The 26,183-nt window shown below is 34.6% G+C and overlaps 1 protein-coding gene across 5 annotated transcripts in view; it reads right to left on the bottom strand.

The window, feature by feature from the left end:
* The window catches only part of dnc (phosphodiesterase dunce), an 872,058-nt gene that overhangs the window by 631,811 nt on the left and 214,064 nt on the right, over positions 1–26,183 (bottom strand). The window contains exon 1 of one of the 5 annotated variants that reach the window (XM_081742188.1): positions 24,154–24,926. The exons of the other annotated variants lie outside the window; for them this stretch is intronic. Within the exon in view, the coding sequence (XP_081598314.1) occupies positions 24,154–24,242 (89 nt within the window). The 5' untranslated portion in view covers positions 24,243–24,926. Of the gene's footprint in view, positions 1–24,153; positions 24,927–26,183 lie in introns of those variants that run through there. 5 annotated transcript variants of the gene reach the window in all.

Here is a 26,183-nt window from a genome sequence, read left to right as displayed (position 1 = left end):
CTGATGTTTGCAAATTTTCTGTAGATTGTCCAGTTCTAATTGAATAGTTAAGAACCATGGCCGTTATTTCTTCAGACGTAAACTGGAAGTTCTGAAATTTTATAAAAATAAAGCATCATATCCTACGAGTTATAAATTGCAACACCACATATTTGTATACAGGGGTTGCCTATCTTTCAGGCGTCCGTTTCATGGCCAAATAATAATGAAATACGAAGTGTAATCATTTCTCCAGTCTAAGATGAACCCTTATTTTTTTGGATGTTTTGCCCAATGAACACAATATATCTCTGAGATTATAATTAATTGTTTATGTAAAGTATTTTCTTATTACATACTGCATGCAAGAAGAAAGAAAACTCTGATCATACATGAATTAAAAACTCCAACCAGAAGTAGGCTCAAATCTTGCAAACGGTGCTAAATGTTGAAAATAAAAATTGAAATCGAAGAAATCTCCCCTTTATGGTATCCCTTGCCGATTATTATCAAGACGTCTCTCACATGTTTCTGTAAAGGGACATGTACAGATGTTGTGAGGAATGGCAAGGAGATTCATGCTCATATGTGAATGATGCGCTGTGTAGAGAGCGCAGGTGCAGTTAGTATATATTAACATTTAAAGATATACAAAACATTACAAAAGTATTTCAATACTAAAATGGTTTTACGTTGTTATATCATACCCTTCGTGGTTGGCCTTTTGTGATGTGAAAAGATTCTGATAAATTCTGAGTGAAATTAAACAAAAAAAAAAAAAAAAAAAAAAGTAATAAGGGCATAAATTTTTTACAATATAAACTTACAAAACAAGCCGAGGAAAGCTTTCCGAGAATCGATTAGGATTCTTATTTCTGTTTCCATGTTGTTCTCTAGGGACTGAGTAAAGTGGAAGTGTCCCAGGTCTTTCTACCTCGTAGTGAAACAACCATAGCGGACATCCTGTCCCTGCCTGTTTTTGTCCACATTTGAGCCTTGCGGATGTCAATCATCTTCAGTCTCAGTGTGGTAATGGTAGAGCTGCTGCCCACTACCATAATATCTCTCTTCGTCTGGCTCCTACCCCTAAAGACGTGTCCGGCATGGGAAGCCTTCTGATAACGAAGCTATCTCCAGCATAACTCTTGAGATCATTACAGCACGCAAGCTCCCCCCCCCCCCACATCAACAAGGTGATTAGGATTAGGATAAGTAATAAGATTTTTGGAGTTTCGGCATCTATGGCCATGTTAGCCCGTCACTAGAATTAGGATTAGGAATTAGATTTCAGGGATTTCGCCATCTATGCCCATGTTAGCCAGTCACTTGGATTAGGATTAGGAATTAGATTTCAGGGCTTTCGCCATCTATGGCCATGTTAGCCAGTCGCTTGGATTAGGATTAGAAATGAGATTTCTGGGCTTTCGGCATCCATGGCCATGTTAGTCCATCACTAGGATTAGGATTAGGAATTAGATTACTGGGATTTCGGCATCTATGGCCATGTTAGCCAGTCACTAGGATTAGGATTAGGAATTAGATTTCTGGGCTTTCAGCACCTATGGCCATATTAGACCATCACTAAGATTAGGATTAGGAATTAGATTTCACGGATTTCGGCATCTACGGCCATGTTAGCCTGTCACTAGGATTAGGATTAGAAATTAGATTTCTGGGCTTTTGGCATCTATGGCCATGTTAGCCCATCACTAGGATTAGGATTAGGAATTAGATTTCTGGGATTTCGGCATCTATGGCCATGTTAGCCATTCACTAGGATTAGGACTAGAAATTAGATTTCTGGGCTTTCGGCATCCATGGGCATGTTAGCCCGTCACTAGGATTAGGATTTGGAATTAGATTTCAGGGCTTTCGGCATCTATGGCCATGTCAGCCCGTCACTTATATGAGGGATGACGTCCATCGGCGATCACACTGCCTGGAGAATTCGAGAGGAAAAAAGGATTGGGGAAGGAAGGAAGTGACCTGAGACCATTGTTAGGTACCATCCCGTCATTTGCCTAATGTGAATGAGGAAACCACAGTAAAAACTTCACTTAAGATAGCTGGCCTGAACAATCTCTTAGGGTATACAGGCAAATGACGGAATGGTACCTAATAATGGTCCCAGGCCACTTCCTTCCTTCCCCAATCCTGTATACCTTTTCGACCGAGTGCCTTTTCGAGAAACGAGATGGGCCGCGGTGGCTCGTGGAAGAGCATTCACCACTGGTGCATGAGGTTCTGGGTTCAATCCCAGCTTGCTCCAAGTGAAGTTTGTGGTCGACAAACATCTCGGTGTTCTCCGGTTTCCTTCCACTTTCCTCATTCCACTATTTCATTCGTTTCGCATAATCATAATCTTCCTTAGCCTAGCCAGGATAACTGGAACGTAAAACTTAAAGATTTCATTTCATTTCATTTTCTTCGAGAACCGAGGTGAGACGAGTTTTTTTTCGAGAATCGAAAGGAGACGAGCTTTCTTCAACATTTACGAAACGAGACAAGGAATCCTTATTTCTCGTCTCGTTGGCGACATTACTAATAAACTGCACTTCCTATTATTTTGATAAATTCCTGCAAGTAGGTTAATTAACACAATATTAAATTTTGTAACAAACACCATTAGCAAAACTAAATCCAATTAAATTCGGTTTGCAATGAAAAGGGAACTTAAAGATTAGATTTCTGCAAAGATTGCAATTTCATTGTGTTCAATCATAAAAGACTATTGTTCAATAAATCTCCTCTTCTCCCTGTCCCACCTCCAATCATACAAGCCTTCTAACAGAAAGAAAGACAATCGAAGAATAAAGTATCTTATATATTTCCTGCGTTATAACACATAACTTCATTATAAACGTCCTTTTTGGAAATGTGTTATCAGTGACAGTTTTTTGTTTTGCTTGTTGCAATCTATAATAAAACATTTTTGTCTGGTTGTCTAAGTTTTCTTGAAAAGGTTGTGTTAAGAAGGTATTAGGAGAAGTTCAAATGTAAAAGGAAATGGACAAAAATTAAAAAAAAAAGAAAAACGAAGACAAGGAAATGAAACCACACACACAGAGAGAAAAGAGGTCTGCACGGGCCAGAATTTTTAGCCCAGGCCCGGTCCGGCCCGTGAATTTACAATATGAGGCCCGACCCGAGTCCGAAATATGTTTTAACATTTAGGCCCGTGCCCGGTCCGAGCTCGTGTGATAACGAATTGACCCCGAAATAAACCCGAATTACAGAAACTTAATAATTAATGCAAAATTGTATTTTTATTTTACAGCAATTAGATATTTAATTTTGCATTTGTGCTTTAATAGTTCTCCCGAAAGAACGGTACAATATATATCGTTGTATAGTATATTTACAAAGTTAGACCCGAAAAGGCCCGAGAAATATGGTTGTATATTTAAAAATTCACGTCCCAGCCCGGCCCGGGCCCGAAGTGATATATGCTATGTAGGCCTGAGCCCGGCCCTACCTCTAACACAGACACAAACACACCAGTCACTAATCAACTGAAATATACAATTTTTAAAAATCATAGCTTACATTTCTTCTTACGTCAAATGCATGGGTATTTTGGTTTCTTTTTGTTCTTTCTTTTACTATCGAGCAATGACAGAATAGAGAAAAGTAACGTGCGTGAACTTAGTAGGACCACATTTGAAAATTATAAATATTAGCATCTCGTACGTATGTACTACGTTTGTACCGGTTTATACCGTAAAAAGTTGTGATTGTATCGGTTTCAAATTCGAAAAAATCTAAAAATAAAGTGGTCATACTAACAAGGAATGAACATGAACGTGTCATCCGGGCGTCCGAATCAAACCTAGTCCATTCGATAAACATTACCAAGATATGTACATGCACAAAAAAAAAAAAAAAAAAAAAAAAAAAAAAAGGTGCTATGGACAACGGAGTAAGGCCCTGGGCTCCATTAACCCTGTTAGTTTAAAGCAAAAATTGTAGACTGGCAGTGAAATTTATGGGAGGGATTTTTGGAGGGAATTTTCCCGACATTATCCCGATTTTCGCTGTTCAGGTACGTTATGAGCGCCAATACATAGCTTCTCTGAAAAGCTTGTTTCATGCTGAAGAGAATGAACTTAAACCTTGACTTTCCAATGAACAGTGTTGATGGAATAGCTATTTCACTGCGGGTCTACGATTTTGTTTATAGTAACAAGTTAATGGGCGCTATGAACTTACTTCGTTGTCCATGGCATCTATTTTTTGACCATCAACATATTTTTGTTATGTTTATTGAATGAACTAATTTCATTCGGATGTCCGTTCCTTGTAAGTTCACGTGAACATAGCAGGACCACTGATAAAATTCTAACAAATTTGAAGAGTTTTCTGTATAAATCGTTTGTACTGTGTTTGTACCAGATTGCACCATAAATAATTTCGTTTGTACTGGTTTTCGTTCGTAATCACGATTCGTACAGAAAAATCATTTTATTTTAAAAAGCAGGACCATTTTATTTTTCGATTTTCTCAAATTTGAAGCCGCTACAAACGAAAATTTTTATGGTACAATCCGGTATAAACGCAGCACAAACACATGGTATGCAAATATTTATAGTTCTCAAATGTGATTCTGCTAAGTTCACACACGCAGAAAAGCATAGCGATCGTGAATATATATATATATATATATATATATATATATATATATATATAGATAGATAGATAGATAGATAGATAGATAGATATAGATATAGATATATATCGAAATCGAGATTTCAACGTTTCACGTTCCACACGTACCGGAAAAGTGTTTTTTTTTTTTTTTTATGTATGTCGGTCTGTCCATCCGCTCACACCAACATAAATGTGTCTACTCGCGTAGGAGCCGTACCCTTCAACGTATTCACCTAAATTTTGATTTTAAATTTACGATTTTTAAAAATAAGATTCCTTACAATAATTTTTCTCAATTTCCTACCCCCAAAATTACTGAAAATGGAAAATTTCTATTTTCTCAAAAATGGCTCTAACGACTTTGTTTAAATTTCATACATCAATATTTCGTACCTCCGGTGCTTGGGGTCCCTGGTTCGATCCCAGATCGAGCAGTGTGGACTTTGTGGTGGACAAACACCGTGCTCGTGGGTTTTCTCGGGGTTCACCCTTTCTCTCCCACTTTCTTCATTCCACCATTTCACTCATCTCTCATCCTCATCGTCTCCTTTAGCATAACCGGCATAAACGTGGGACATAAAATTTAAAGATTTCATTTTTTTTCAATATTTCGTTATGAATTCTATACCGTGGTATAAGTAAGTCATTTCTTTGGGAAAAATCCAGAAGGGATAGTTTACTGTTAGGAGTGATTTTTTTAAAATAATGATTTTCTCAAAAATGACTCAAGCGATTTTGTTAATATTTCGTAAATAAATATCTCGTTCATAAATTTACAGTATGACATGATCCATTTGTCCTGAGAATTTTCACAAGGGAATAATTTATTCTTGGATGTGTTAGTTTCGGACTTTTTTCACCAAAGACACTCAATTTTGCTCACATTTCGTAAATTAATATTTCATTGCTAACCTGTCAATACCTGAATCGCCTTTCAGAACTTTAAAAGATTAATATTCAGATATTGTAAACAATACCTAATGTGAAAAAAACAAAAAAAGAGTGCTATATTTACACCTCACCAAGTTTGGTAATTGCATTGATTCATTTGTGCTCTGAAACGCACCATATCAAATTGTTAGTTCCAGCTCGCGCCGTGTGGACTGTGTGGTGGACAAACACCGTGCTCGTGGGTTTTCTCGGGGTTCTTCCGTTTCCTCCCACTCTCTTCATTCCACCATTTCACTCGTCTCTCATTATCACCGTCTCCTTTAGCGTAAAACTTAAAGATTTCATTTCATTTTTCAAATTGTTAAGGAGTATGGTAGCTCAGTTGTAGAATGCTTATCCCTTGTGCGTGGGGTCCCTGGTTCAATCCCTGATCAAGTAAGTTTGTGGTGTACAACATCGTATCCGTCGATTTTCTCGGAGTAGTCCGTTTTTCTCCCACTTTCTCATTCCACCAATCCTTCCATTATCATTCATTTGCTTTAACCATTAGCCTCTATTAGCCTGAAAGACATAATCGGGGGATATTTAATTGAAAATATTTCATTTCATTTCATTTTCATCAAACTACTGTAAACAGCATTATGCTCTTTACGTCTGTTCAAAACCCTTTACATGATTGAATTTGATAATTCTACGCAGTTTTCCGAAATAAAATCTCTTGAAGAAGTCAAATTTTAAATCCCTTGCAACAGTGTCCCTCTTTATTAGAAATACGTTTTAGTATTAAGCTAGTACACTGTCACGTCTATTTCACCCTTGCTATTGCTATTTATTTATTTATTTATTTATTTAACAATCAGCAGATACAGCTCAGAGGCAATTTTATACTGGATATCTAACAACAACAACAACAACAACAACAACAATGGAAAGGAATTGGGAAGATAACGGCCAGGGCCTGTTTAGTAGGCACCATCCCGGCCTTTGCTTGGTAGGACTGAGGGAAACCCTGGAAAACCTCAGTCAGGATGGTGGTCACAGGGATTTGAACCCACGACCTCCCGAATGCGAAGCCAACGCTCTGCCACTTGAGCTATTTCGCTCGGTAAAAGTCTCCAAACTTTTATCTTTGTGATATTGTAATATTCTTAGTTTGCAACACTAAGAGTAAGAGACTTTTCGTTTCAACATGTACAGTGTGACCAGAACCTTTACACCCCAACTAAAGCCTGTGTCAAACATCTTGGCATTTCAGCTAAACGTATAGAACGCAAGCTGTAATGCGACGTTGCCGAGAAGTAAAGGGGTGTGGCTATGGCTAAGCAGATGAAGTACAGCGCGATCAGGTGGCAGGGGATAGAAGTGGATGTGCACAAAATAAACGTGGCAATACCGCTGGCCTCTCATTTGCTAGCAGCATTTAAAGGAAACTTGGAGCGCCGACTTCAAATGCCAAGATGTTTGTCACGCCGTTTAAATGCGTCTAACAACGTACATTTACCTGACTTCTAGATAGGACGTAGGTTCCCTAAATCCACCAGTCCTTTATCCTTGGCTGCCTCAAAGTCCGGACCTTACGACACTACACAATGCTTTGTGGGATATCATTAAATCACACGCCAGCAAGAAGAGGTACGTGGACAATGCTACTCTGTGCGCAAGTGTATTTGAAGCTTTCTAGCTTATGACGCCGCAGCGGCTGTAGAAGATAAGTAGGAGAACATAGAGGCGTATCAAGCCCTACACGGTTAATGAAGGTGCACATATGGACATCTTCGGACAAATAATTTCATGTATTATTAATGTAGGGATGAAATAAGTGCAAGTGTAAAGGGACTTTCTAGCCACCCTGTAGATTTAAAATATGAAATAATTTAAAGTAATACTATTTGAAAAAAAAAAAAAAGAAATTTAACTTCGTGTTGGATTAGAAACTGCAAAGATACATCCATGGGGGAGGTTCATTGGGTTCAGACCCCTCTCGAAACTTCGTAGCTATTTTTTAAATCATGTACTTTTATTTTGTCCGTGACAAGGGTCTGCTCAATTCGGAATACGGCCAATCTTTTGACTTTAAAGACTCGATCAGCCAACAACAACAACAACAACAAAAGTGAATGTGTGCCTGCTTGACACACTGCTAATCTGGAGCGTATTGCAGATTATATCGAACAATTTCCTCTTGAAGATATTTGCATTATATAAAATTTCAGCGCATTTATCAATTAGTTTAGATATAAACGGCGTGACAAACATCTTGGCATTTGAAGGCGGCGCTCCAAGTTCCCTTTAAATTCTGCTAGCAAATGAGAGGTCAGCGGTGTTGCCACGTTTATTTTGTATACATCCACGTCTATCCCCTGTCACCTGATCGCGCTATAGTTTGTCTGCATAGCTATAGCTACACCCCTTTACCACTTGGCAACGTCGCGTCAGAGCTTGCGTTTTATTCGTTTAGCTGAAATGCCAAGATGTTTGTCACAGGCTTTAAATATGAAGATCTTTTAGAGTGATTCTGGCCATCGCTTACGCTAACCAACCTAATACCCGTATGGTTACCTAACTCTGCTTTGGACTCACAAATCACAGTACTTACAGATGAGCATCCAAAGCACCCAGGATCTTTTTCCGTGGGAGCTTGCTCCGAAACCATCTAAATTGTGCGTACTTTCGCCAGTGTTTCTTCTCCTCAGCTGTGTAAACGCCTTCACTAGAAACTTTGCGGAACATTGTTAACTTCTCCTCTCTCTCTCTCTCTTTTCAATTGAAGAAGGGTTGCACTATTAACAATAATTCACTTTTTCACTATTGCACATAAACACAAATACACACAGCCACAAAAAATACGGTGCAAGGATTTATCCTTATTAATATGAAAACTGTTTTTTTTTAGAAACTCATACGTTAAGAACATAAAGAAGCCTATTGTAACCTATCTGATGGCAATCGCTTCATAGAAATGATAAAGAAACCATCTTCAGGTTCTATAGTCTTGTACAAATTTGAACCTTATCATACTAATAAAATATTCATAGTTTTTCTTGAACGGTAATAGATTTAAAGAAAAGCTGATGTGGGTAGGAAATATAGCTGATGACGTAACTTTCTCCTAAATTTCACTGCTTTTTAATTTTTTTTCCTAGAGGAAAGAAGCTAGTAGCTTGTAACACTGTCGACACTTTCCTCATACCCTGCCACTTTTTTTTTAATATTTTTCCTAGTGGAAAAAGTTAATGGCTTATAACACCGTCAACACAACACACACGCAGAAGGTCAAAAATCGGACTATTTTGAGTACATAACACGACATTCGCTTTTAAGAAAGAATAGATTTTTGGAAAATGTACCAAATGAACACGTCCGGAAGATTATCATCACCAAACTGAACACTACGCGAAATAATTAACACATGAATTTCACGAGAATGTTTCACGCACTAACACTGTAAAAGATACACGCACGATTTGGTACTGAAAATTTCGAACACTAGAGGACACTGGTGTTATACTTTACTCTTGTAGTATCTTTAGAAAAACTGTGAACAGTATTGGTGTAGTAAAAGTAGAGCATAATGATATGTAAGACGGAAACAAAAGAATGCAATCAATCATCGATGTGACAAAAAGATATATACATAAAAATATGTTCATTTTTATTTATCTTCAGTATGAAATACTTCTCAATTAATTATAGATAAGATAAATATTTTTAAGAAGTTACGAGAAATCCATTATTAGACTTATATTTTTCAAAAGCTAACAAATTTTCTTTTGCCCATTTTTCGTAAATGGAAAGAGGTAATGAAATGTAACTTGCCAAAATAATAGATAATGTTATTCTACACCCGAAAATACGAGTCGGAAGAATTTTCAGTATTGCCATCCATAGAAATTACAGTGTGACCAGAATTTGAATTACCCAAAATTCTAGATTATAGATGAGGCTAAAGGGGATGGTGATGATGATAATGAACAAAATGGTGGAATGAAGGAAGTGTAAGGAAATGGGAGAACTCCGAGAGAAAACATGCATAAGGTGTTTGTTTACCACTAAATCCACTTGGCGGAACTCAACGACTTAAATCAATACAATGTTGTGCATAGCAAAGGCCTTGAATATTTGCCTAAGTATAGTATGGAATTCAGGGGTGATTGGTGAGCACTGAAGATGTGAACAATTAGAGCTTTTTAATTAGCCAAGATTATAATCAATAGTGTAAACAATTAGAGCTTTTAATTAGCCAAGGTTGTAACCAATAGTGTAAACAATTAGAGCTTTGAATTAACCAAGATTGTAACCAATAGTGTAAACAATTAGAGATTTTTAATTAACCAAAATTGTAACCAATAGTGAAAACCATTAGAGATTTTTAATTAGCAAAGATTGCAACCAACAATGTAAACAATTAGGGCTTTTAATTAACCAAGCTTTAACAAATAATGTAAACAATTGGAGCTCTTAATTAACCAAGATTGTAACCAATAGCATTAAAAACAGCTTTGAATTAGCTAAGGTTGTAGCCAATAATGTAAATAATTAGAGTTTTTAATTAGCCAAGATTACAACCAATAGTGTAAACAATTAGAGCTTTTAATTAGACAAGGTTGCAACCGGTAATGTAAACAATTAGAGCTTTTAATTAACGAACCTCGACTCATTTCAACGCTAAACAAGAATAGTTATTCTTAAGTCTCAAAGAAACAAACCACACTCCACATTTGATGAACATCAAATGATTTTTGCTAATTTATATCATGCAAAATATTTTTAAAACGGGTTACATGGGAACATATACATATAAATGGGAAAACCATATTTTTGTACCCCTTTATCAGTGAACGAATTCAATTACTAGAAATGCGGCTGATTGGGAAGGCTAAAGAACTTAATGTTACATGTTATGAAACTCATTCAGAAAATTGATTTGTACTAACATGCTGTGCTATGTACGAGGTGTAATCAAAAAGTGGGGTGAATATTTTTTTTTAATTAGAAACAAAGTAATAAGCTTACATGTAATTTCGTTTATTTTCCTACACAGTACTGTCTTTGGCTACCAATGCACTGATTCCAACGTTCAATCCATGACTGGAAGCATTTCTGGAAGACTTCTTTCGGAAGGGTGTTCATGTGCTCTGTTGTAGCCCACTCAGTCAGGAATGGTATCAAAATGTTTTCTTTCAAGGATGGTTTTAATTTTTGGGAAGAGCCAGAATACGGTGCTATATCTGGGGAATACAGTGAAAGTGGACACATAGGAATATTGCTTCGGCTAAAAACTCGAGGGTCAAAAGCAAGGTGTGGCACGGCACGTTTTCGTGGTGCAGAAGGAAACCATTTACCCATTTAATCGGTGGTTAAAATACTTTTCACGGATCCATACGAGATGTTTAGTTGTTAGAAAAACTCTCGAATAGTCATTCTCCTGTTTGAACAAATCATTTGTGCCGCTCTTTTTGCAATTTTTTTCTCTCTTTTTGACATCGAAAGACGTCTCGATCGTTGCTCGTTTTCAACCGGTTCTTTGCCGTTTTTGAGTCGCTCTTACTACTTGTAAAAATCTTCAATGCCACCGTTTCATCGTCGTATACTGATTTTGACATTCCGTGAGCTTCTTTGGCACTTTTGTTTGTAGCTTAGAACAAGGGCACCCATCAGTGGGGGCGAGGTGGGGCGCTCGCCCCTTAGAGAAAATTGTACTTCAGAATATCGAAAATCCAATAGAATTTTTACATTGGTTGCAGCAAAATTTGAAACTATTTTTGAAACGTCGCTTATACTTGCCCCCCTTTGGAAACCACAACATGGGCGCCCTTGGATTAGAACAAAACTTAATGTTGGTGGGCGACAGACACTCTTTAATACGTCCTCACTCTTCTGCCTCTGGAAGCCAACTAACATGTCACAACTCGTTCGGAAACTCGACACTGGCTGTACCAAAAGTCTAGGCTACCGGGCTTACTAGTTGAAATGGATATACCGTCGATAGATGGCACTGTGGAACTACATTCACCGTATTTTTTGATCATGCCTCGTAGAGGCATCCAAGTTAGTTATGGTAATTTAGCCTCTTTTACGCCCTTTTTCTTGACCGATTCAACCCTAAGTGATAGATATAATTATAAAGTTTCAAATAAAAATTCACCATATTTCATTGAACTGCATAATTGTTTTTAACTAAAGTTAATAATGTAAAAGTTATCATATGAGAATTTTCCAAGTCAGAATGAAATGAAATTAAATATTTAAATTTTACGTCCCACTATTATGCTAGCTAGACTAAAGGAGACGGTGATGATGATAATGAATGAAATGGTGGAATGAAGAAAGTGGGAGGAAACGGGAGAGCCCCGAGAAAACCCCGCATATGGTGTTTGTCCACCACAATGTTCACTTGGCACGAGCTGGGGTCGAACCAGGGATCCCATACACCAGAGGTGGGCTCTACCACTCAGAGACCGCGGCCAAAGTTGGAACGAACTTAAATTTTTTGTTTTATTCTCAAAAGGTATCAAATTTTACTCATATATAATTTGATACATTCAAAAGTTGATATAGATTCAAGAAGAATTGGAATCATTATATTACAACCGACAATGAAATATAAAACGCATATGCTATGAAAACAAATTGTTATAGCCAATGAAAATTATAGGCACTAAAGAAATCATTTACATTCACCTTTCAGTTATTTAAAAAGGCCTATGAAGATATTTTTACCTTTCACTTATTTAAGAATGCCAATGAATTTTTTTTTTTTTTTTTTTTTTTTTTTACTTTTCACTTAGTTAAAGATACTGTATCTCTGTTTTACTTTTCGCTTAATGAAGGCATAAATTTGCCTTTCACTTAATGATTACTATAAAAATCTTAATGTGTTTCTGTAATGAATTTGAATTCTCAAAATAAATAGAATTTCAGGCACCGCCTTGAGTTTTGACAGTTAAAAATAAATTAATATATCACTTTATATTGAAAGTGTAATCTTCTCGTTGAGTGTAGCCTCGGCTAGCTAACATTTTGAAACAACAATAATGATACTTAAAATTCTAGAACTGTTTTATAGATTATTTTTCATTTTACTTTGCAGGGCCGCAGGCAGAAACAGTGCCAGATGGGAAAAAATAAAAATTCAGTAGAGAATTGAAGAGAGTGAAATCCTCATCTCCCGCATTGAAAATTCTGAATCATAAATATAGATGCGGAGACAGAAGTATGAGAACTTTAGCCCCAATTTGAGTTCCAAATTTACAATGAAGGATATATATATATATATTTATGGAACCTGATTGTACAGTGGACTCCTGATTATCCTAGTTTTCCTAACCGAGGTTCCGTGTTATCCGAGCTTAATCCAAACCAAAAAATTAAAAAAAAAACTAATCCGGTTACAACGATAAGCAGTTTACAGGCTTTTTTTATAGCAAGAAAGCAAACATAGTGCTGGCGTAAAGATGTCAGCTAATCCGAAAAGTATTTCTTCCAGACATGCTTTTTTGGGGGGGCACTGCCCCCCGGAGCTCTGAGAGTGAATCCCCGGAGGAGACCAAAATAATGCGTCTATAATATAATAATAAATAGAATAGTACCAGCAGTGCCTCCTCCGGAATACCAAGCGTGCCCCCCCCCCCCCGCCGGAACACTTTTTCTGAAAGAACGACTGCGTCTGACATTGCTATAATTAAGCTAGCAAGCTTTAATTGTTGCAATCTTGATCTGTGCACTAGCTGACATTATGATGTTGCTACGTTTGTGCAATATGGCGGCCAAAACCGAGACAGCTTAATAAAACAGAAGACTATGAAAAGCTTATTTAAAAACATAGGGATGTATTTGTATGTTAAACAGTATTTTATTTGTGTCATGTTTTATACTGTGTTTAACTTGTGTATGTATTAATATGAAACCACATTTTATTTACTGTATTATGGTTAATTCCTTAGGTAAGTATGTATAATTATTTGTCAATATGTACTGTAATATATGTCCAATAAAAATAATAAATACAATAATAATGAATAATCTAATAAAGAGAAATGTACAAATTTTCTATGTATCCACCCGTTATCAACCGAGTTTTTTGCTTATCCGAATTAGATCCGGTTCATATTAGATCGGATAATCGAGACTTTACCGTACCCCCTTCAGTCTTTATTTGCGCAAATCCTGGGTCGTCGTCTGCAATGTTTCTTTAAGAAATATATCGTTACGAATAGGCACATTTAGTATTCGGAGGGGTACATGTTATTTTCACACGGTATTATTCTTTATTACTGCATTATAGACGTATTATTTTGGTCTTCTCCGGGGTTGCACTCTCAGAGCTAAGGAGGGCCGGGCCAGTATCCCCAAAAACATGTCTGGAAGAAACACTGTTCATCTGTGTCGTGCAATCACTCACTTGAGCATGCGCCTTTTAGCCGTGGCCTGTGTTGGTCATTGAGCTGAGCGAAGCGAAGCTCTTATACTCGGGTTAGCCGTTTGGTTGTCCGCGAACTCCTCCTAGACCGTTTGGCCGATCTCAACCAAACTTAGCACGCTGATAGAGTATGTCGTGCTGAGTGATAACATAGGTCGAAATCAAAAATCCGATGTACCATCGAGGAATAATCACCGAAAAACGCTTACTCCTAGACCGTTTGGCCGATCTCAACCAAACTTAGCACGCTGATAGAGTATGTCGTGCTGAGTGACAACATAGGTCGAAATCAAAAATCCGATGTACCATCGAGGAATAATCACCGAAAAACGCTTCCTGATTACGTAGTTTAAGCTCGCTCAGCTCATTTCATTGCAATCGGGTATATCCATTGCATTCCTAGTTAATATAGTGACCCACATTATGCTTTATTTTTTGTTTAATTATGCTTTATTTTTTCCAAATTATGCTTTATTGTTAATTTCAATCATTGTTTTTGTTAATAGTGTAAAATCTATAATATTTACTAAATATCATAATATTCTAAATATCTTGATCTATTTATTAATATTTTATGTAACCAATTTCTTTCATATTTAATGAACTTTCTACCTAATGCATTGTAAAGAAAGTAAAAGATGCCACCAAAAAGTACAGAAAGTGCGAAAGCAAATGTAAAAGATTATTATCGGAAAGTAAAGTTTGACCTACGTACAAGCAGCCTTAAATAACACGTGATAGCTTCTTGATAAGGTACACATCGTTATGTTAATGTTTAATTTATTATTTTATTATCTGCTACAATTGTTGATATTCGAGGAAAATAGTGTGATAACATTTTTTTTTTTTTTTTTTTACAGTTAATGATAACAAATATTTGTCTTTTACTCTTAGAACTCATTGACTAGGCAAACAAACATTAGTAAAGAGTTAAATTTCTTTAACTACTGGTTTGATATTTATAGATTCTATGTAACTATGTGTTTTTAATGGATGACTTATCATTGAAAAGTTATGTGTTCATCTAGGTTAAAAGGAAGTTACTGTGACCCCATATTTTAAAAAAAATTGGGGGGATTAAAATATAGATGTCGATGAGCTGTGTCCAATGGCACCACTTTTGATTTCTGAAATCGAACATTTCAAGGTGAAATTAAGGGGATCAAACATAAAATGTGGGACCATGTGGACAATGCAGACCAGTGACCTACTGGGAAGAAATGAGTGTCATTCGATTCGTATTCATACGTACATTAATAATTGATATTACATTTCCCGGTATTTATATCTTGACCAATACCTTTGGCGTGGGAGACCCGTGTTCGATTCCCGGCGGGAGTTGATATGGTTCGGATTCCACGTTGATCAGTAGGTCCCGTCCCATATAGCCTCGCTGCTGAAATGGACGTTAAGGTTGGTGTAAAGGGACAAGTTTTGCCAATAGATGTCGCTACAGTCTTTGTATCTCTCTCATGTATTTTTTTACCTTTCACGAAAATTTACAACTTCTCTTACAAATTTCAACCTAGAGATTTTAAATTTTTCGAGAAACAACTTCATAACCTATCGAAGGCAACAATCTGTGCCGATTTCCTATTTAGAATTTTCTTCATTGTTGAAACAGTTATATTGTTAAAGGTTTTGATATCTTTCAACAAACAAGCCATTTCAACAATGAAAAAAAAATTCTAAATAAAAAATCGGCAGGATTGTTGCCTTCGATAGGTTATGAAGTTCCTTCTCGAAAAATTTGAAATATCTAGTTTGAAGTTTGTAAGAGAAATCATGAATTTTCATGAAACGTAAAAAATACCTGAGATACTAAGACTGTAGTGACATCTATCGGCAAAACTTGTCCCTTTAAACTAACCTTAAACAAAATCAACTCATAAATGACATTTCCCAGAAAATTCTATTTTGACCCCAAATATTAATGAAAATCTGGGATTTTGAGTAATGCGGACCAATAACAGGCTAAAACAAAATGGGGTCATTCGATTCGTATTTGCACATACACGAGTAATTGATGTGGCATTTTCACGAAAATTCAATTTTGATATGAAAAATTACGAAAATCAAAGATCCAAAATTTTCGTTAATTTTCGGGGTCAATATAAAATTTTCGGGAAAATGGAATATCAGTTATTCATGTATGTGTGAATACAAATCATGTGACATCCATTTCGTCCCAGTCGGTCACTGGTTCACATAGTCCAAATGGTCCCACTTTTTTATTGTCGACCCTTAACTTGACCTGAAGCCGGTGGCGTAGGGAAGATGGGGCCCAGAGGGGCCGGGCCCCCCCAAAGAGGTCCGACAATGTACTTTGGTACTTTGACGTTTGTAATTTTTTATATATTTTTATGTTTATATATTTCTTTGTAATGTTTCTATATGTACCTATAACAGGACTTGCCCCCCCCCCAAACACATATCCTGGCTACGCTATTGCCTGAAGCGGTTGATTCCAGAAACCAAAAGTGGTACCATTGGACACAGCTCATTGAAATCTACATTTTGAATCCAAAAAAGTTGAAAAACAGGGGGCCACGGTAACTTTCTTTTAATCCATCTATACGTCGAAATCCTCACTAAAGAGATATAAAAGAACACATGATTATGTGTGTGTATGTGGGTACGTCATCAGATTTTTCACATAAAATGGAGTCACCCAAAGTCATCTAATTGATGCTAACACAGAAATCTTCACCAGTTCTAATCGTGTACGAAGTAGTTTTTTTTTAGTTTCGGTTCGAGAGGCAAAGAAGAATCTACGTTCTGGAAATTCATAAAGCGTAGAATATCTCAGAAGTCCTACAAGTTAGTCAACCCAAACTACTCTAGTGTATTGGGGATTGCATACTCTTCAGTCCATGGGAAGAATTCGTACTTTTGCTAGCAGAATATAAAGGGTCCTTATGATTTAAATTTGGCTATTTATTTATTTATAGAACTCGAGAACGTTGTGAAGCTATTTTTATCCTAAACACAAGTAAAGTGTGAAACGTGGGAAGACCACTCGGACAGAATATGGGCATTTAAAAAGGCACCATTACAGTATTTACTGGCTACACAGAGCTAAAGTTCTGAAGGATCCCAAATAATGACTTTAATGAGAAACGTTGTGGAAAATTTAAGTAACCAGGTGCTTTTTAATGCTTCAAACAAAGAATGTTCAACAATTATGTACAATTTTTGGTGCGATAACACACACACACCTCAAGCAAAACATGTTTCTTATCTTTTAACTTCGGTGGCCCAAGTTATCACCACCCGAGAAAATTGAAAGTCGAATCGTCCATTGAATTCCTATGAAATCCTAACTATATATAAAACTACATGAGCTGACAAATTATTGAGCACTTCCTGTAGGGCTACAATGATTAAATTTGGCATGATTATAGGTTTCCGGATCTAACCCACAGGAAAATTGCCAAAAGTGAATATTTTTAATTTTTAGGGGTTCTAAAGAGGAAGTGAAGAATTTCCCCATGTTATTTAAATGGGCCTTTTTTTTGGACATATAATCTCATGTTTTAGCTACTTAGAATTTGAACATAAACTTAAAATTCGGTATGTTTGTACGTTTTGATTGACACTACCTAAGTAAATCAGTAAAAATAATTAAAAAAAAACAACTTTAGAGTGGTTTTATAGGGAACTGAAATATCTTTCACATGTTATTTATATGGAACACCTTTTACACCCCTAAATTATTGAGCACTTCCTGTAGGGCTACAATGATTAAATCTGTCATGATTGTAGTTTTCCGGGACAAATTCACAGGAAAATTGCCAAACGTGAATATTTTTAACTTTAGGGGGTCTAAAGAGGAGATGAAGAATTTCCCCGTTTTAGTTAGCGTTACCTAAGTGAACCATCAGAAATAAAAATATCCAACGTTGAGTGGTTTTATGGGGAACTAAAATCTTTCCCATGTTATTTATATGGGACGTCTTCTACACCCCCAATATTTTTAGTACTTCCTGTAGGGCTACAATGATTAAATTTGGCATGATTGTTGTAGCTTTCCGGGACAAACCCACAGGAAAATTGCCAAAAGTGAATATTTTTAATTTTTTAGGGGTGTAAAGCGGGATGAAGAGATTCCCATGTTATTTAAACGGACGTTTTCTTGGGATACAAAATCTTATCTTTTAGATAGTTGAAATAGGAAAAGAAACGATAGAATTATGGGTTTAAGAGATGCGAGGCCGTAGGCCGAGCAAAGATAGTGCGTGGGGGCGAAGCCCCCGGATGGGCAGATTCAGAAAATACGAAGAGCAAGTTCACGAAATTCATTGTTGGTGATGCAAATGCCGATAGATAAGAAATGCGAAACCGTAGGACGAGCAGACCTGGAGCCAAAGGCTAGTCTTTATCTATATTTGCAACAAATAAAATTTTCATTGCTATCGTTTAACTATGCTAGTTTTTTATTTTTATTTTTGTCCTATTTGTGCAAAAACTTCGCAAACATTACTGAAGTAACTAATATTGCCTAAGAGGTATCGGTTACTCAGTGGTAGAGCGTTCACTTCTGGTGTCTGGGATATTTGGTTCGATTCCATCTCGCACCAAATGAGCTTTGTGGTGGAGAAACACTGTGTGCGTAGGTTTTTTCGGGGTTGTCCAATTTCGTCCCACTTTCTTCATTCCATTATTAATTCATTTGTCATTATCACCGTCTCCTTTATTCTAGCCATAATCATGGAACGTAAAACTTAAAGATTTTTCATTTCATAAATTTTTTTTAAGGAAGTTTTCAGGGTGGAAGAGTCTACGTTCTAAGAATACCATTTATTCTACCATCGGAGACTGCACTCTCATTCAGGTGATTATACGAGGGCCATTCCGAAATTAATATCTCCTATTTTTTTGTGTTAACTTTGTATGTCCGTACCAGATGTCGTTGGTGCAGTGTTAATGCTTGAAACTTTCTCTTTTATTTGCAGCTGGTCCCGTTGTTCTGCGGTAATTGGCGCCTGATAAGGACGTGCGTATAAAACAACGATGTGTGATTGGATTTCTCACTGCTGAAGGAATTGCGCCGATTGAAATCATCGACGCTTGGTAAAGGTTTATGGAGACGATACAATAGACATGAGCAATGTGAGGCGATGGGTACGGTATTTTCAAGATGGTGAAAAGGGGTGTTCATGACAAGCCAAGGCCCGATTGACCCTACACAGCTGCTATCCCTCGCAACGAAGAGCGTCTTGATTAACTCATTCGTGCTGATCGTCGGATAACGACCAGAGAATTGTGTACAAAGCTGACTGTCGGCTGTAATGCCTTGGAAAAAAATGCTAGAACATCTTGGTTATCGCAAAATCTGTGCGAGGTGAGAGCCTCGGATGCTTACAGAAGATCACAAAAATCAACGAATAGAAATTTGTCCGGACCTACTGGACCAATACGAAGCTGAACGTGGCAATTTTCTGGATAGCATCATCACTGGAGATGAGTCGTTGTGTCATCACCTTGAGCCGGATTCCAAAAGACAGTCCATGGAATGCCAATTTTTACAAGCGCAGCATACAGACTCTGGTTCATCGTTGGCAAAAGCGCATAACGAATGGTGGGAACTATGTGGAATAATGACAGTTTGTACCTGAAATATTGCTCTGTTTAGCTGTGCTGTTGTTATTTACATATCTCCATTAGTTTACATGAAAAAAAGAAGGCATTACTTTCGGAATGACCTTTGTAGTTTGCTATTAGTCCTCCGCTTACAATTGTAATTAACAAGGTAAAAAGGTTAAGAGTGACTGGAACAAGTAAAATGATTTAAAACTTGCCAATTTATATTTTCTTTGTTTTAAAATCTAACTAAATATTCTTCTTCTTTTTCTTGTTTAAAAGCTCTTTTGCGGTTATATATTTAATGTGCCCATCTTTTGCCAGAGATACTCGGGTTCGATTCCCCGTGGGTGTTCATATGGTTCGATCCCACGTTAAGCTGTAGATTCATGACTCACGTCTAAAAGGATAACAAACTCCAACCCCAACCAACTAAACGATCCATTTCTATTTAAAAATCATAACTGAACTTTCCATTTTTACTTAAAATTCTAATTAAACTTTCCATTTTTGTTTTAAAGTAATTAGATTTTCTATTCTTGTTTAGGGGTCTAAATTTTTATTTTCTTTAAAAGTTCTACTACATTTTCTACTTTTTTTTGGTTTAAAATATAACTATTCCTTCTATTTTCTTTAAAAGTCTAACTAAACTTTACATTTTTGTTTAAAGGTCTGTTTTTTTCTAGTTTTGTTTAAAATTCTAACTACATTTTCAATTTCTGTTTAAAATTCTAACAAAATTTTGTATTTCTATTAAAAAAAGTAGGTAATATTTCTATTTTCTTGCTTAATAGTGTATGCAAATCATCTATTTTTGTTTGTTTTGAATAATTTTAAAATTTTTTTGTTTAAAAGTCGAATTAAATTTTCTATTATGTATAAAAGTAACTATTTTTTGTTTAAAAGTGCAAACATATTTTCTATTTTTGTTCAAAAGTCTAACTACATTTTCTATTTTATGTTTAAAATATAACTATTCTATTTTTGTTTGAAAGTCTAACTTTACTTTCCATTTTTGTTTAAAAGTCTATTTCGTTTCTAGTTTTGTTAAAAATTTTAGCTAGCTTTTCTATTTTTGTTTTAAAGTAAGTAAAACATATTATTTAAAAGTGTAAATGATCTATTTCTGTTTGCTTTAAATATTTTTAATTTTTTGTTTAAAAGTCGAACTAAATTTTAAATTTTGTATAGAAGTAATTACATTTTCTATTCTTATTTAAAAATGTAGATATTTTTCCTATTTTTGTTCAAAAGTCTAACTATATTTTCTATTTTTGTTTAAAAGTAACTAAAATTTTTATTTTTTCCTTTAACAGATTATGTGAGTCATCTACTTTTGTTTGTTTTAATTTTTTTGTTTAAAAGACTAACAACATTTTCTATTTTGTATGAAATTAACTAAACTTTCTATTTTTATTTAAAAGCCTAACTTTTTCACTTTTGTTTAAAAGTCTAACTACATTTTCTACTTTTTTAAAATTTAAAATCCAACTATTGCTCCCATTTAGTCCAACTAATTTATTTTTTCAAAGTCTAAGTTTTCAATTTTTGTTTAAAAGTCTAACTAAATTTACTATTTCAAACTTACCAAAATTTTCTATTTTGCATAAAAGTAATTAAATTATCCATTTTTGTTTAAAAGTCTAACTAAAAATTCTATTTCCGCTAAAAGTCTGTTTAAATTTTCTATTTTTGTTTAAAAGTTTGTAATTTTTATTTTTGTTTAAAAGTCTAGTTAATTTTTTGCTTAAAAACTACTGTTTTCTTTAGAAATTTAAATATTATATTCTTGTTTTAGAGATCTATCAAATTTTTAATATTTTGCTAAAAGCCTATCTATACTTTTCATTTCTCTTTAAAATGTTATTTTCTTTTTGTTTTGTTTAAAGGTATAATTACATTTTCTATTCTTGTTTAAGTCTGACTAAATTTCCTATTTTTCTCCAGAACTACATTTTGTATTTTATATTTAAAATGTAACTATTTTTGTTTAAATATCTATTTCTTTTTATTTTTTGTTTGTGTCTAACCAAATTTTCTATTTTGTGTAAAAGTAACTAAATTTCTCATTTTTGTTTAAAATTCTAACTAAATTTTCTATTTTTTGTTCAAAAATTTTAACTACATTTTTATTACTTGTTTAGAATCTAACTGTTGTTTCTATTTTTGTTTAAAAGTCCAACTAAATTTTCTTTTTTCGTTTAAAAGCCAACTACATTTTCTATTTTGGTTGAAAGTCTGTTTAAATTTTCTACTTCTGCTTAAGGGTCTAACTTCATTTTCAATTTTTGTTTAAAAGTCTATAATTTGATTTTTGTTTAATAATCTATTTTTGTTCAAAATCTATTTTTCTTTACAAGTCTAAAATTTCCATTCTTATTTAAAGATCAATCAATTTAAAAAAATTGTTTAAAAGTGTAACTAAATTGTTTACTTTTTGTTTAAAAGTCTAAACTTTCTACTTTGTATAAAAGTAACTAAACATTTATTTTTTGTTCAAAAGTCTAATTATTTTTTTTGTTCAAAATCTAACTATTGCTTCTATTTTTGTTTAAAAGTCTAACTAATTTTTTGTTTCAAAGCCAAAGTTTTTAATTTCTTTAAAAAAATTTAACAAAATTTTCTACTTCAACCTCTAATTAAATTTTCTATTTTCCACAAAAATAACGAAATTATCCATTTTTGCTTAAAAGTCTAACTAAATTTTCTATTTTAGTTTAAAAAAATCTGCTTAAATTTTCTATTTCCGTTTAAAGATTTAATTATAATTTCAATTTTTGTTTAAAAGTCTATAATTTTTATTTTTGTTTAAAAGGCTAGCTAATTTTTTTTGCTTAAAATCTAACTATTTTTTTAGAAGTCTAAATGTTCTATTCTTGATTAAAGATCTATCAATTTCTTAAAATTTTTCTTTAAAATACTATTTTTATTAGTTTTATTTAGAAGTCTAACAAAATTTTCAGCGTACCTCAATCAAATTTTAAACATAAAATCTTAATAAGAGTTCCAGCCTTTTTTTTTTGTTTTTCGATTTTTCTTCCTAGTTCCCAAATTAAGTATAGTTCTCTAAACTGTGAAAATATTTTTTTTTTTAAAAAAAATATGAATTTTTCGCGAACAGCTCTAACGATTTCGCTTACGATTTCATTTACAAATCTATTAATATTTTTAAAAGTCATTTTTCAGGAAGGAAAATCCAATAGTTGTAATTTACCCTTTAGGGTAAGTTTTCTAATGTACAATTTTTCTGAGAAAACGACCCAGATAATTTCATAAATGATTCTTTTATTAACAATCTACCAAAATGGCATTTTCGGGAAAGATTTTCTCGAAAACGTTTCAGAAGATTCTCTTCATATTTCATAAATATATACTTATATGTATATATGAAAAAAAAAATGTAACAAATATGCAAATTGCTCAGACATCTTTGCTAGGTCAATGGGGAAAAAATTACTGTAGCGAAATTGAATTTCTTTCTGATCTAAAATTTGTGCACTATTTTGGATGATACTTCACAAGTTTAAGAAAAAATCAAATATTAAGAAAAAAAGTCTCAATTTTTATTAAATGAATACACACAAGCGCACACAACGTAATCCTCTACACACAAAGTCACTTTGTCCCAGATGTAGTATCTGCAAGTTCATGACGCATGCGTATTACAATTCTTGCCATTTCACTTTCAGTTCAGCTAACAAAAAAAAAAAAAAAAAAAAAAAAAGTGGTTCCTCATGCACTTTATTTATTTATATTGTTTTTTAAAAAAAATAACATGTCTTTTCAAGTTAAAAGGGAGAGAGGGAATATTACAGACACGGTCATACAAATATAAACATGTTCAAACTGACTACAACATGCAAACAAAGAGAGTCTATCCGAAATTATAATATAATTTGATTTTATTTCGTTGGTACTATATTATTTTTTTCTTTCGGCTGGAGTTGACACATACAGGAAGATGATATATTGTTCACATATACACATTAAACGATAAAATGTTGAAAATTGTTTTTGCACTAATCCAGTATAATCTACCGGTATAATTGCTTAGTATGCAGAATAACATCAATATTGGTATAGTAGCATAGGAAAAGAAATAACACAATTTTGCAGCACAAAAAGTACGTCTATCGAACCACATATTGTTTCATACTTTTTTTTTTAAAAAAAAATTGAAAATATATATGCTATATTTCATGTTACACCAAACACACCAACATTAAAATTTACTAATTCTACTCGGTGAAAAGATGAACACACAGAACGGATGCAGTGAATAATTTTCGGTTATTTTGTGATTATAAAGGGAAAGGGTTACATACGCAAACAGTGTCTTCAAGCAGGTTTCTCTTTCATCCATTACTTTAAGGGTTTGGATAGGGAAACACAAATCGTTTAGCCATTCAGCAGGGGTATGAATTATACACAACATAACACTATATACATATATATTGTTTTTTAATTTGAAGGTAAAACACACATATATATACATATTGTTTTCAAGCAGAGAGGGTTAGTTTTGGTTTTAAGGGTATAATTAATAGTTTCATTTTTTGTTTGTTTAGATTAAAGGTCACTACAGAGGGTGTTATTAGCACATTCTTTTTTTTTATCTTGGGGATTGGGGTTACCGTGACGGGAAGACTCTGAACCCAGGACCACATGGACAACATCCAGTAGTTTTCTTGCCCTTTCGTCGAACACACCAGTCTTGTCCCATGATTTACTTCTCGTAAAATCACTATAGTCGACACCTGTTGATACCAGCACTCCACAATTGCCCCACCACTTAAAAAGACACATGAAAATAGGTATTGTTTTCTTGTTTAGAGGAGATAAGTACGTATTTTATGACCTGCCGGTTTTTTTGATCAGTTTTTTTTCAAAATTAATGATTTGATTGGTTAATTTATTAATTAATTGGACCCGTTTATTTATCTTAGTTCGACTATACTGTTTACTACATTATTGAAGCGAATAACAACATTTTTGAAACTCAGGTAGATACACAGTGTTTCTTTCTAGATAGACTACGAATTTTGTTCTTCATCTTTTTTCTAAATCCCTTATGTTAGTACACAAACACTCATACTTCACCACCCACACAAAATTCACTTAGTTTTGAACGGAAGAAAGATGATGTAGTATTTTGGACACATGGAGTTCGCCATCTTGTCCAGGGAGCAGTTCACTAACCTCTGCCTGAATTCAATGTCTCGCGCTTTTCCCGCCACCGCTCTCCCCCCCTGTTTTAGCCGAATTCATAGGTTAGTCCACACCTGGTTACATGGTTATCGCCGTTCCCTCTCTTTCTAAGCCTGGAACTGGGAATGGTAAACGGCGGGTTTTCGCAGCACAGAGCAGCTAGGAAAGCGCTACCTATACGAATCGAACGAGCCAAAAAACCGACTACGTTTCTCTCATTTAATACAGCGAAGAGAAAAAAAAAGTGTAAGGAAAAAATTTTCTTTCTTTTTTTTAAGTTTCATCCCATCTTGGAAGAGCTTTCTTTTTTTTAAGGCCTAACGGGAGTGAAAAAGATCCTGGTATCCCGTAGAAATGCATGCAATATTTGCTTCCCTAGAGGGAAAAAGCAGCGTTTACTGTCATCTATTGACTAAAGTTTGAACTACCTGTTGCCGAACACAGCGACAACAGCGGCGAGTTTCAGAAACAATAGCATCTATCTCTCGTAAGAGAAGCTCTTTTTCTACTCTCCCGTTTTGTCCATGTATTGACGTAGAATTTCGTGGGACGGGAGAGAACCAGCAAACCAAGAGGACTACGTCAGAGCTAGCAAAATCGATGTGTATTGATTTTCCTCTTTAAAACGTCATCTTAACCTGTGGATTATGCAACACTCGATATTTGGATGGAAAGCGAAAGTATACTTTTAAGGATAAAAATAAATGTGTTCACGCTTGAATTTGAAATGTGCTGTAAATTATAGTTTTGTGATTGCAATTACGTGCTTACTGAAGTGAGAACGCTATATAACAGGTTTTTGGAAGCAGAAAGACATATCTTTTAATCATTGTAAATGTAACGAGTTTAGGTTTATCAATAAAATTTATTCTTAACTATGTCAATTATCTGTTTCGCTGGGTTAAAATAGGAAGAATTAGTATCATATTTAGTTTACTATTACTGTAGGGCTCTGAAATCCATAGAAACAAAGAAAATATAATGAAAAATTAGGAAAATAATAACTTATTATATAAATAAAAAAAATAATGTTAGGAAAGGGCGTTGTACGTTTGAAACAATGTACCTTTGAACACTCGTGCATTTATCGAATTCAGAGCTATCTAGGTACAGTGACTAAAATTCGTTTGAAAGAGTAAATGAAAAAAAAAGCACTACAAATGCGTTTGGCTGTTGTTGATTTAGTATTGTGCCGACTAATGCTCCTTTTAATTTTTTCAGCCTCAAAACGAAGATTTTTTGTAGTTACCTTTTGAGTTTTTTGCTCTTGGGTTTTCGCGACTTGTGAATATTTATTTGTCCAAACTTGGGGTAGAATCATTGGTGAATACAGTAATATTTTTAGTTTTAACTTCTGTTCAAAATTTAAGCTAGTGGAGAACTTTTTTTTTTTTTTTTTCGTAATGGTGACCCTCTTGTACAGCGGTGGACACTTCTAAATGGTACACCTTAGCCG

Source organism: Thermobia domestica, chromosome 16 (assembly GCF_964235325.1).
Source record: "Thermobia domestica chromosome 16, izTheDome1.hap1.1, whole genome shotgun sequence".
Lineage (NCBI taxonomy): Eukaryota > Metazoa > Arthropoda > Insecta > Zygentoma > Lepismatidae > Thermobia > Thermobia domestica.
The sequence above is the reverse complement of the archived record's forward strand: the minus strand, read 5'-3'. Positions and strand labels throughout refer to the sequence as shown.